Below are 14,512 nucleotides of genomic sequence, written 5' to 3'. Positions count from 1 at the left end.
AAGTGTTTTATACAAAATATTTTGCAAAAAAATTGGCAGCAATTTCCTGCAAATTTTTTTTTCATAACAAAATTTATAAGTATTTCTTACAAAAAAAAATTCAAAACAAAATTGGCAGGAAATATAAGTTTTTTTAGTAATGAAACTGTTTTCTAAGTTGAGGTTTACATCCAATTATATACTGTAAACTTGCCTTATCGTCAATGTGGGAGTTCCAACAATCCCCTCACGCTGAAGCATATATATCTCGAGCGTGAGACTAGACATTAATGGGTGGTCTGATAGCAGATGGAATATAAGCTCAACAAACAACAAAATTCCTAATATAGCAAGTTGCACAATAGGTCGAACGAAGAACAAATCTTGTTAGGATAAGCTTTAACCATGATTCTAATTCTATATCAATTAATAAACTTCATTTTTGAACAAGAGGAAGAAAATGAGAAAGAGGACTTGTGAGGTCATCTAGAGTGGGTTGCCACGGGGAAACATTGAGAGAGAGATTACTAAAGATAGTGATGTGCAAACGGAAAATAAAAGTGGCCCAGAGCTCCTATAGCTTTGATACCATGTTAAGAGGTAGACTTTAAGTGTAATTCAACCCTACAAAACTGACTTGTAAGGTGAGGTTTTCACCTACTATAAATATTGTAAATTGGCATTATCACTAATTACTGTCGGACTTCCAATGGGAAACAAAGAATATAAAAAAAACTAAAAGTGAAGTGTGTATAGGAGATGTGACGCCCCGACTATACTATATTAAATAATTATTATTTGATAAAAAGATATGAAATTAATTTTTTTACCATAAGATTTTCCTTGAGAGAACATTAATAATAATATAACTTCATATTCATATTCATATATATATATATATATATATATATATATATATATAGTTTACATCTTTGTAATTGTTCATGAAATATTACAAAAATATATATTTGTATAATATTAAGAGTCTTACATCAGAATAGAAGATTATCTATATTTTTAATATCTCCTAAAGATATCACTACAAAAAATCATGTAAGTTGTGGCGTTTATTTTTGTATATCACAACGTTTTCAAACGTCATTATTTACGCGCGCGACGCTTTTTGAAAATGTCGTAATTTCTGCCGCCACAAAATATAATATGGCGTTTTCATGTCAAATGCCGCTACAAATGTCACTTTATACATTGTATAAAGTGGCATTTTAAAGAGGTAAATAACGACAATTAAAAATGATGTTATTCACTTCCAGGAAAATAAATTCAATGAAAATAGCGACACTTGAAAATGTCATAATTCAAATTATATTACGACATTTATAAATGTCACTATAATAAATTATAAAAAAAATTAATAAAATATTTTATTATTTATTATTATCCACTATATTTATAATTTCATAATTCAGTAATATTGTATTATTATTATTATTCATTTATATTTATATTTTCATATTTCAATAATGTTTTATTATTATTATTATCCACCTATATTTATAATTTTATAATTCAACATATTTTTTCTTTAATAATGACAAGTTAAATTATGAAAAAAAAATTATAAAACTCTATAAAAAAATATGTTAGAATACAAATAAAATGAACAAAAGAAGAAATTTCATTGATCATGAAACAATTTCAAAGTGTTGAAGAGTTAAAAGATCCAAACATAAAATAGACAATACTAAAAGTCATTTTGAAATCGGAATACAATTATACTTTTAAACCTAATCCTAATTTGTTTCGCTTCCACCACTTGATCGTACTACATCATTTGGAGACGGTGCACCACTTTGAACATCCTGTGCATTCAATGAATAAGAAATATAAGTAATTGAATAATTTTAAAATAGAAATACAATAAAATTAATTAATTTTCTTAAGTAAATTATAATACCTCGTTACTAGACGGATGTACCAAAGCAGCAACCATTGCAGCAAGAGGTTCAAGAATATATTCTCTGGAAGCAACGTAGGCAAGCACTTTTTGCATTTGCTTCATTTGATTCTTAACAGTTGCAAGCTCACTTTCCATCTTTACAAACTTGTCATCCATATTTGATGAAGTTCCACTAGAGGAAGCAAAGTTGATTCCATTTAATCTTGCAGTTGGGCATTGCTTGAAAGCAAGTGTAGGACAAGCTCCAAAAGAAAGACCTCTAACCCGGCCTGGATATTCTTTTCCAAATATAACACCAACCAGATCATTTGGAGATATATCTGATGCAATTTCTGGATTTTTCAACATCAAATCATCAATTTTTTCCTGCATAAAAAAGACAAACATCACCATTTCATAAATTTCCTACTTATTAAGAAAATAAGATTTTTCTTCATATATGTCAAGTTTTGTTAAAGTCGTGACCCATATTCTGACGTGGTTAATAGAAATACTCTTACCATTCTAAGTTTTTCATATAGATAAATTTAAAATTGCATGCTGATTTCTAAAAATTCTGATAAATATGCAGATCTACAAGTGTATCTAGATCTATATTATACAAGTTAACATTAAGCATTAATTGATTTGAGACATTACAACTACAACATAATTATGTTGAGAGCGCTGTTTTAAAAAATTAAATTGTGTGATCAACCTAGACCGTAAAGAACTAGTGGTCCATTCTACCACCAATGTAGTTGCCTAATAAATTAAAGATTCTAGTAGTGAACAATATTCCAACAATTAATTGATTGTGGTGGAATGTAGTGATTAAGATTCCAGCAGAAAAAACAGAGTATATATAAAGTAGTGAAAAATTCCAGCAGCACAGCAGACCTTATATAGTGTAGTTAACAAGATTCCAGCAGTGAACAAAGCATATATAATGCATTGAACAAAATTCAGCAATAGAACAAACCATATATAATGCATGAATACTACGAAGTCATGAATACTCACTTCGTTAGGAGGCAGCCAAGTCATGTTTATATTCCCTGCTGTACTTTAACTCTTTTACTACGAAGTATTCATGGTTTCAAAACAATGTAATTTATATGGTTTCAAAACCATATATGCAGTGAACCAATTTTTAAAATAGACCAAACAACACCTTTTATATATAAGACATAAAAAACTTATACACAAAAATTGCATAACTCAATTCACTGAATAAACTTACCCCAATCTCCATAGCCTCGTCATTCACGTATGTGCCATTTTTTCTCTTATGAGTTATCTTCCACATTTCAGCTCTACCAATACTTCTACCGGTCTCTATTTTCTATGTATTCCAAGAAAAAAATTATAAGCTAAAGAAATCATTGCATAACCAATATGAATATCATTATTAAGAATTGAATAAGTAAAAAATTACCAAATGATCCCTTCTTCTTGACAAAGACATAGCACCTCCAGTATGAGGAATAATTTGTTTTTTCCTAATATATTTATTTCTATAGGCAAACCAACTCTCGTGTATTCAATTATGTGTTGTTGAATGTTTACCAAATCAAATTCGTTATTATCAATCTTTTATAGCCTGTATTAAACGATGTGGAAATTATATTCACATAAATACAAAAGTAAGTTAATGAAACATATATCTTCTAATTCTACTTCCGTGAGATACCAAACGCTGTTAGATTTACTTCCGAAAGACAGTCCAATTAACGTAACATTCAATTTCATCAATGCAGAACTATAATTATCATATAATTAATTAAATAATATTAAAAAATATGAGGAAGATTCATCTAAAGTAAAAGTCATAAAACCCTAAACTTTGTCCATAATAGAGAACTAAAATACAGAGCATAATGGTTTTTGACCTTCAAAACCCTAAAACCCTAACACAATACATTACCTTGAATGAACCAATGAAGTTGAAGAAATGAAGAAAATCGAACAAGAACGAAAACCCTAAAACCCTAACACAATACATTACCTTGAATGAACCAATGAAGTTGAAGAAATGAAGAAAATCGAACAAGAACGAAAGTATCGGGTCGACTGCGAACAATAACAGACGCTTGCGGAAGAGGATTCGAACAACTACGAATAGTTGGGAGGGAGTGTTTGTGAATAGTGATGGCGAGCAATACGAACGGCTTTGAAAATGAAAATATTGCTTTTGGGAATGGAGGGAATTCATTTAAGAAAAAAAAAGGTCTAACATTAAAAACCGGGAAAACATTTTAGAGTAAAAAAAAATATTTATTAAAAACTGACATTTTTAAATGACATAATTTTCAGTAGTAGTATGACATTTGATAATACGATAGTTAAAAACGCCATATTTTACATGTAAAATATGGCAGTTTTAAAAATGTTATATTATACTGCAAAAAGCGACATTTTCAAAGAAACGCCATATTAAAAACGTCGTTATATACACGATTTTTTGTAGTGTATTAATAGAAATTATCCATGAGTCAATTTTCAAAAGATCCACCAATAATATCCCGAACAACTCTCACTGAGCAAGTTCCTCTTCTGCTCATGCAACAGGTATATTGAAAGACAAAATATGAAAAGAGTGAGGTCTTTATAAGCCTTAAATATCAATCTTAATAAACTCAACAAACAATACAGACACTGGGGGCTTAGAATTGGACCGACAACCACAAAATTTGATCTCGTTTTACCAGACATATGGATCTATATTCCACTTCTGATGATCCATTATGAACATCAAAAGTTACTTTGAGAAGTGATTAGGTAATTGAGTATTCTCATTATGAACATCAAAAGTCACTACCTAACCTTGGCGATGCCGAGCAGGTATCAAATAGTCCTAAGTTTGGCCTATAAATATCCTAGTCCAGTACGTTATTCTGAACTATCCAGATATTCACCTACTTGATAAAACTTCCTTAGACCCTACCATGGTCCCTGTTTTTCATCCCGCAGTATACCAAACAGTGACTTCCCAAACACAAACACTCTAACATTGGTTTAATCTCAACTTATTGAAACCAAACTTAATTGGCATACTCTTCGACATTTTTAAAGATCATAAAATTGATGACTATCAAATCATGTCATTGTATAAACTATACATAAAAAATATAAAATAACAATAAAATGTACATGTAATTTTCTTCTATCCAAGACCACTGAATAATATAATATTTACTTTTACATTATTATTATTATTATTTTTTTAATAAAATAATGATAAAATAAGAATCAAAGCAAGAACTTTAAATAAATAACTAGATAAGAATTAGAATGTTATAAATAAATATAATAACAAAAATATAAATTAAACACGACCAGTGCGTAATTAGGGATATATTAATTGAAATAAATTAACAAGACCAATACATAATTGGACACTAAATAAAATAAATAAATAAGACTAGTGCATAACTAGAGATAAAATAAATAGGATGAGTGCATAACTAGAGATAAATAAAATAAAATAAATAAATAGGACTAGTACATAACTGAAGATTAAATAAAATAGATAATTAGGACCAGTGCATAACTGGAGATAAGTTAAATAAAATAAATAAATAGGACCGGTACATAACTGGAGATTAAATAAAACAAATTAAATAAACAGGATCAGTACATAACTAGAGATAAATAAAATAAAATAAATAAATAGGACTAATGCATAACTGAAGATTAAATAAAATAAATAAACAGGACCAATACATAACTAGAGATAAATTAAATAAAATAAATAAACAAGACCAGTGCATAACTGTATATTAAATAAAATAAATATAAGAAGATAATAAATGAAAATAAGTTAAATGAAAGTAAATAAAATAATATATGAGTTAAAATAAATAAATAAAAGATTAATATAAAACCAATGAGTTTATCAAGATTAATATAAAAAGAGTTTAACCTCACTCCCCCTTACCTTATTGATTGAAGAGCACACTAATAATAGTTGTAGAGGATTACGATCTATTTGAATCTTTGCTCTAAACTTTTTCTCTCTATTTTCTATATCTCTCTTTTTTTTCTCTTTCTCTTTCTCTCTCTCCTTTTCTTTGTCCATCTTCCTCCTTTCTTTCTCTCTCTCTCATTTCTTTCTTTCCTTCTCAGTTTTTCTCAGGTAACCTTCATTTCAAATCATCATTGCTTTCATTAATGTTTATCTCTTTAGTTATTTTTTCTTTTTTTTTTCCTTCTTATCTTTTCTCATGATCTTGTCTTATTCTTTTTTTTCTTTTATATATATATATATATATATATATATATAATCTCTTTTAGAAGATTCTTCAATTTTTTTACACACACCTATTTTATAATATTTTAATTAATATATTTTTACCTAATATTAATATATATATATATATATATATATATATATATATATTATTTGTTTTATTTTGTTCTTATTGTTATTTTCAATAAGTAAAAACTATATCATGATGTTATATACATTTTAAATTATATCATAATAAAATACAAAATAGTAGTAAAAATAGAATATTTTCTAAATGTTTTATTTAAAATAAATAATACAATTTATTAAAAATAGATGTTATAAGAGAGAGTTTAGATTGATAGAGAACTATAAAGCATACACACTAACCAAACACATTTGTTGTATTTTAATACAATCCTATTCACTCCCATATAAGTTATTTGGTGCTCTACAATTGAAAGATAAAAAGGTTTTAACTATCACATACAATCCTATCTTTATCCTTTTCGAGCGAGCTTGTCCTTCAATTAGTTTTACACATATTACTCTTTGGGTATATATTAGTCTTTTCAAAGAGTTGAACCAATAATAAAAGCGAGAGAAAACCTTGACTCGATGTCAACATTGCCTCCTAAGAAAAGATCAAGAAAAAGATGATACTAACTTCTTTTCTATTGGCACCAACATATATATATATATATATATATATATATATATATATATATATATATATATATATATATATATATATATATATATATAAAGCATGAGCTGCAAATGATTGACTAACTTCATTTTTGGGAAATGAAAGAAACTACTAAGGGAATACCTCAACAAAACCTATCATCATAAGACACGTCACAATAATATCCTTTCCCAAGGTTCTTTATTGGGAGGTTTTCTTTAGTGTAAATAATCCTTGGTAAGAAGGTGTTGTACCCACTCTCTTGGGCAACATGGTATTGGGCTCTCCCTCATTTTCAACCCTAGTCTCTTGCTCCATTTCGTTACTTGGTGGGCCAAAATTGCTATCATTACTCTCCCTCGTTCTTAAAAATACTATTAATTTTTTTTTTATTTATTTTCTAAAATATTTTTAACAAATATTTTTGATGGTGTTGGTTGATTAAATTTGAATATAAAAATACACTAAATGGGGAGAATTTCATACACATTAGTTGGATTTAGTATTGTTAAATCAATAACCAATTATCAAGATTTGGATTTTGTTTATTTGCAATTGAAGTACTTTAATAAATGAAAGAATTATAGGAAAATAGTAAATGAACGACTACTAATTTAATAGATTGGACACTTAGATACATAGTCATGATTTTTGGTCACGTGAAGTGAATAACTTTTATTAAGTTGTCTTTTCACTTTGATGCATGACCATCGCTATCTTTTAAACAAAATTTTGTTTTTGAATCTTTGAATATAATCTTTTGTCATTATTGGATTTTGCTAGACTTTTTTAGTTCATTGTTTTTTAAAGTTTGAAGTTTGTTCTAAATTGAATTCGGCTATTTTTACAGCTAATATTCCATTTTTATTTGGTGCAGTTTAATAAAAATGTAGAATAGATTATTTCACTTAAGATTAAAATTTGGGCTTGCAAGTATTTCAACAAGTAAGAAAATTGTTCTTTGTAGATTGCAATGGGTGATGTTATGACTTTTGTAGTTAATATTTTTTTTTCAAAAGTAAATAATAGAGTAAAAGTTGTTGATAATTACAATTGGTGATGCTATGACTTTTATAGTCATGATTTTTGGTCATGTGAAGTGAATAAATTTTCATTAAGTTGTATTTTCACTTTGATTACACATGATCATTGGTATCTTTGAAAAAAAATGTTTTTGAATCTTTGAATCAAATCTTTTTTCAGTATTGGGTTTTGATGTATATATTTGAAGTTACTGTTTAAGGTTATTTGAAAACCAGATCTTTTTTTACAAAGTTTCTCACTTATGTTTTAGTTTCTCTTCGTAGCTTGTGAAATGAGATCTTCAAAATGTTATAAGTTCTAGAATTCCATCTCCTTGCTGACTTATTCCAATGTGAGGAAATTATACCTCGCTCTTAGATTTTTGTTTCCTTGTATTTATTGATTGAAGTCCATTTTAACTTTGTGAATTGTTTTTGAGATTTTTTTTACAAGACTTTCTTTATTTTGAAGAAGGGTTTTTTATTGAAAGGGGGAATTCATTACTTATGGGGAGGAACTTCTTCTCTGATCCCAAAGACAATGTACTAAACATCAAGTTTTAAGAGTCATTGATTTACTATCAAAAATTTCGTGGTTCCCATCAAATATTAAACTTTATAATTTGAAGGAAATAAATTATGCATGTATCGTGACATTGGCCATTGTGCTAATACAAAGAAAATACATTAGTCATCAACAAAATGTAATGATGAATAAAAGTTAAAAAGAATAACACCTAATGCAGGCTTGATCCTGGTCTGAGTCAAAATTATAGCACAATAGTCTTCATCATTTCCCTTCCAATGACTAACAAATTTTTGAAATAGGAATCCCACAAAGTGATGGAAATAGTTGAATCACTACATGATGATTACTTAAGATAAAAAAAAATTAGTAATTTATAGACTTAAATAAAGACTTAAAGAACACAAATGAAAAAATTCAAAAACCTCAAGTCCTGAAAGGTGACATTATTGTTCTGCACCTTCACATTGTATGCAACACCAATTACATCTACACAATTTACAAATAACATCTTCACAAAGTCAAAACAAATATCTAATCTAAAAATTTAGAAATCATAGTTTCACAGAGACAAAACAAATATTTAAAATTGAAATAGAGGTAGCAATTGAAAAAGGCAAGTTAGTATATATAAACCAATCAACAAATCAGCAGAGTAATTCCCCTCAATAATTTATTTGATACTTGAAAACCTTCATAGGTACATTTGCAATGGGTTGTGGCCGTATAGAGGTGACTCCAATGAACAATAACTTAAACAGTAGTCAAACTCTAAATTGATATATTTTTTTCTTCATGATCTTGAAATTATGCATTATATAAGTGCTCCCCTCCGTGAGCTTGTCCTGCCATATTTCAATATCTTCCTTCTTAGTTATTACAAGTGTGACATCACCCTGAGCTTAAAAACACATAAAAATCATTATCATACTATGTCCTGGTATAAAAAAAAGAACTTTGACCAAATAAGTTACCTTTTGATCATAAGAATCATCTCCATGTGCCCTATTGATCTAGAAGAATCCTTGTTTCTCATAACCCAGAGATCGATAATTTTGATGGTTAGTTTCAATATTTCTCTATTTTCATCAATATCTTTGATCATATTAAGTTTCCTAGCCATATGCAAAAGCAATATATAGACATGAGATACATTATATAACTAATAAAAGAACAAACTTCGAAAAAAAAATCATCAAAGGTTGAAGCTTCAACATAGAACCAAAAAAAAATCAAGAAAGGTTGAAACTTCAAAATAACAATATACAAAGAAAAACAAAGCAACCCTAAATATAAGGTTGCAGCTTAGAACAACAAAAAAAATCAAGAAACATTGATTGCAGTAACATTGAACCAAAAGAAAGAATCCAGAAATGTAAGAAAAATACTATGATAAAAGGAAGGAAGTAATTTTAAACCAAGAAAATATAAGAAACCTTGCAAGTTCAAAATAAATATATACAAAGAAGATCAAATCAACAACAAACATAAGGTTGAAGCTTTCAACAAAACAAAATTAAGAAAGGTTGAAACTTTAAAGTAGGTTGAAGAAAAAAATAAAAGAATATCAAAACATCAACAAAAGGAACCATTCAACCAAGAAAGGAATGAACTAACTTCCAAACAAGAAGGAAGAAGATGAATATGGAAGAAGGAGCACTAGTGCAGATTTGATAATTTACCTCGCCTTATAGGCCTCGGTTATTGCGGAACCGAAACCTATAAGGAGGCGGTGACAATTTTGCAATTTCAGCAACCTATATTGCTTCGGTTCTACAAACAACCGTTGCCGTAAGCAGCTTTAGGCCTCGATTCCTTAAGAACTGAAGCCTATTAGGCAGTCCAGAAATGAAAATTTTAAAATTGGCGTCAGCGAGAACACATTTGGCCTCAGTTGCTTTTCGACCGAGGCAATATTGGGCAGTTTTAGGCCTCGGTTGAAATAGAACCGAAGCCTATAACCCTGCCATGGTGGTCGCGAATCTGGTTCAATGTGCAAAGGTGGAGCTCGCGCCGGCGTTGCAGTGGAAATGATGGTTCAATGGTGGTTTGCTCATGGTGGTTTGATGGGGCATGGTGCTGTGGTGGCTGTGCGTTGCAGAGAAGATGGAGAAGCGGTGGTTGCCGACAATGGTGGAACCTGAACTGCCATGGTTGGTGCACGAGGAAGTTTCGTGGAGGCTGCGAATTTTTTTTTTTTTTAAATATTGAATCTATGGCTTCGGTCTTTCTGCACCCGAGGCAGAAAAGAGATCTATGGTTTCGGGTAATGACCGAGGCCAAAAGGGGGTGTCTTTTGGCCTCGCTTTAATATGCCTCGGTTCTTAAACCGAGGCAGAATCTCGAAAATAATCGGGACCAAAAGGGGGTACTGCACTAGTGGAGGTGAAAAGAAGGATGAAGTGAATATATAGAGTATAAAAAGGAATTGATACTAGTTGGTTGGATAATTGATGTGCAAAATCATGTAGAATGACAAAAAAAACAAAAAAATAAATGAACACTTGTCAAGAAAATAAGTTGGGATATTGAAATAATTTCATTAGGTTTAAATTTTCTTAGTTATATAGTAGAAATCTCAACAAGTAGAAAGATAGAGATTCAAGAACAGGAGAAAGTTTGATTATAAAGACCAAAATGAGTGCAAGAGAAGATTATGTGATACAACTAGTTAAGTCACTTTAGTTCTGAATGTTCAGAGCCTGAAAAGATAAAGAAAAAACATTTATTCAAGAAGAGGTCTCCTACTTTTTCACACACAGTATATCCTTATTCTGATATATAATGAATAAAATATTTCCTAAGATCTCACTCTAACTTAAATTTTAGCCGCTACAATAATGCATATATGCATAATAAAAAACTTGTACACAAGCTAACTACAGAAATTAATGGGCTAATATAAAATAAACCTTTTACATCAATCGTATCAACCAAATTTCTAATTAATAACAAATTAAAATTATTTGTATGTGTGTAAGGTATTGTGTAAAGTCTTTCGCATTAATGGAGATGTAATGTAAAATATTAAAGTTCGGGTATTAACTCTTTGATATTTAATTAAAAATTATTTGTCCATAAAAAAAAATCCCGAACAACTATTTGATATGTCAAAGAGTACTTAATAGCTTCCTTCATTAATAGAATAATAATAAACATATAAAAGTAGATACAAAAGTTTAAATATTTTATTATTATTATTATTATTATATTAATAAAAGTGTTTATTAGTGGTTGTATTTGGGGAAAAGTATGAAAATATATTTTTTGTATTTGGAAAGTGAAAGTTTGTGACAGTTTGGAAACCGATAATTTCAATGCTACTTATTCATTGTTCATATGATAATAAACTAGGTGGAACACAGTTGACTTATACCTTTCATTTTAGCATGAGTGATCATAAAAGAAAAGAACAAAAACAAAGATAATGAATGAGTCACGAATCTAGCTGCGAGAATTGAAAACCGAGCATTTCTTGCGAATTTCTCCTTGACTCCCAACAAGAACATCAACACTCCCCATCTTCACCATCGCATTTGCGAAACTCTTTTGGAACTTAGCCTCATCAGAAGCCAAATCTGCGACAAACCCTTTCGTACTTTTATCCAAGGCAAGCTGCTGATCAATCTGCAGCACCCCTTTGTTGGCAAGAATCTGGTGGTAGAACTCGTTATCAACAACCAGAGAAGTGTTCTGATCCAACGGAGTAGAAGGGTCACGATCCCTAGCACTGCACAGCTTCACCAACTTAGCTTTCAACGCAGGGTCCATTGTAGGGTCAGGACCCGAGAGTCTATCGGCAAAAAAACCGCAGCTTGCAACACCAACAGTGTGTGCACCAAAAAGGGTCACCATTTCCTGCGTTGTGAGGCCCAAATTCTTGTTGAAAAATTGAGAGATTATTGAAACGGGGCTGGAGGGTCCTGGAATTTTGACATCGTTGATGTTGGAGACCAATCCATCGCGTCTTCCGGTGGGAACTTGGTATTTGGGTCCTCCAGATAAGGACACTGCGGTTCGTGTAGCTAGGGTTATGATGTCTGCACATGACACTGTTGAAGGACATGCAGATTCCAGGTTTTCCTTCACTTCATCGATTAGGTCAAAGCCCCGAACGTCGACGTTTGCGCCTGCTTCTTTCTCTGCTGTGTTAGACGTTGTGGAGTTTATGAGTATGGATGCATCACAACCCTGTTCATTCAAATTAACAAAACTGTTTGTTGATTACTTTAGTTGTGAATTGTTGTTGGTTCAAATAGTTTGGTTATGCAGAAAATAACACCACATAAACATATAATTTACATGGAAGAAAATAAAAGAAAGTGTTAAAAAGAAAAAAAAAAATAGTGTTAAAAAATATGTTATATGTTGAGAGAGTGACATAAAAATGAGTTAAAGTTATCATATTACAAAAACAAATTAATTAATTAATTATATAAATCTGTATACTTATACAATTTCTTTAGATAGAAAAAATTACAAATTTAAGAAAACTGAAATATATTTAATTTAAATTGGTTAACTTGTTAAATTTGCAAGCGAATTTAAATTTATTGATTATTTTACTTTTTTATTGTGATAAAAAATATAAATTACTATCAAACACAAAATGATTACTTTAGTTCTATACATGGATAAAAAATAACTACTTGCTACCCAAAAAGAAATAGCCTAACTAAAATCGCTTAAGAAAACTTAGATAAACATTAATCGAAAAATATTTATAATTATTGACAAAATGTCAAATGAATAATTTTAATAATATCCACTTCAAAATAATTGATATTAATATAAACCGAAATTAGAAATGAAAAAATAATGTTTTTATTGGTGTTTATAAAAAGTTGTAGTTAACACTAAAAAGAAAAATAATCGTATAAATGTAAGTAAAAAAAATAAACTTTGAGAAATCAAAATATTCTTATAAATTTCTATATTTTTAATTTTTTCTAAATTTTTTTATTCAAACAACTTATTCTATTTAAAAGCATTTCCAGTTTTTCATAAAAATAAATTATTTCTTTAAAATTTTGCTTTTCATACACAGCCCTGTATTTGGTTTTTCACGTATTGTTTATATTACCATCTTTTTCTGTTCTTTTCTTTTCCCCACGCATTCCAAAAATCAAGTTTCCATTCATTACTTTTCAGATCTACAATAGGGAAAAATTCATCTAAATCTTATACTACCCAAACATATTCTCAATTTTGTTTAAGAACAATGTATTTAGTATGAAAAATACTTATAAAAAGTACATATAAAACTAGTATTTTTTTTTTCTTTGTCGTCCTTAAGTCTCTATTTTCTATAAAACTGTGTTTGAGAATCAATCTTACTTAACAAAATCATACACATTAATGTAGATATAAATTTGTTATATGTACTGTAAAACATGGAAAGTTACTTTTCATAGTAATGAAAACTTGAAATTTTAAAATAGAAAGTAAAACGAACAATCAGCTTGGATATATAAAAACGACATGACCATAAAGTATAAAAATCAGACACAGAAATTAAAAATGAACAGATAAAAGGGATTGAATCGATTCTGCACAAAATCTTACTCTGACAGCACAGTCATGGAAATGCAAGCGAAGCAAAGCTGCAGTAATGGTGTTGTCACGATTGAATCGATTCTGCACAACTTTCTTCACAATGGACTCTGCTTTTGGGCACGAAGAATCATAGAATCCAACCTTCAACTCCCCAAATGCTAAGGGAACTATGATGCAAAACAAGACCAGTATTATATTCATCTTCATCATTTTCGATGCTTCAAATTTCAACACTCAAGTTTTGTGACGACTTCATATATATGTAGAAACAGAAGAAACTGTAACTGCGAATTAATTGCCGCCTTATGACTTTTTATTACCCATTGCATGCAGCTAATACACTCAAACACTGAATTTGTCGTTTAGAATGATTCAATTAAGATAAGGCTCATATCATATTGATATTATTTCTTTAAATGTTACTATGCAACATCAAGAAGAAAATTACTATATTATTTTAGGTTAGGTAAAAACAGTAATAACGTAAAAACTTAAAACTAAAATCAAATCTGAGAATAAGTACAAATCAATAATATTATAGTTTCATTAAAGAAAAGCAAATTATGATACCTATATATCTTTCTAATTCTAAAGAGAAAACAAAACACTTTCT

General features: G+C 29.2%; 1 protein-coding gene across 1 annotated transcript; it reads right to left on the bottom strand.

Annotated features, from left to right (window-relative positions):
- Positions 1-11,621: 11,621 nt before the first annotated feature.
- LOC114192739 (peroxidase 44-like) lies at positions 11,622-14,189 on the bottom strand. Its single transcript, XM_028082541.1, has 2 exons — positions 13,909-14,189; positions 11,622-12,534 (listed from the first exon to the last, which is right to left on the bottom strand). The coding sequence occupies exons 1-2, from the start codon at positions 14,107-14,109 to the stop codon at positions 11,788-11,790; spliced, it is 948 nt and encodes a 315-aa protein (XP_027938342.1). The 5' UTR covers positions 14,110-14,189; the 3' UTR covers positions 11,622-11,787.
- Positions 14,190-14,512: the final 323 nt, after the last annotated feature.

The sequence above is a fragment of the Vigna unguiculata genome, chromosome 1 (genome assembly GCF_004118075.2).
Source record: "Vigna unguiculata cultivar IT97K-499-35 chromosome 1, ASM411807v1, whole genome shotgun sequence".
Classification (NCBI taxonomy): Eukaryota; Viridiplantae; Streptophyta; class Magnoliopsida; order Fabales; family Fabaceae; genus Vigna; species Vigna unguiculata.
Note: the sequence above shows the minus strand (reverse complement) of the source record. Positions and strands in the feature narration are given on the sequence as shown.

What these genes read in the sequence shown, in the direction of transcription:
- LOC114192739 (XM_028082541.1), bottom strand. Translation starts at nt 14,109, where the DNA reads ATGATGAAGATGAATATAATACTGGTCTTGTTTTGCATCATAGTTCCC. An exon ending in TCCATGACTGTGCTGTCAGA is followed by an intron (nt 12,535 to 13,908) that starts GTAAGATTTTGT and finishes TTGAATGAACAG; the next exon opens with GGTTGTGATGCATCCATACT.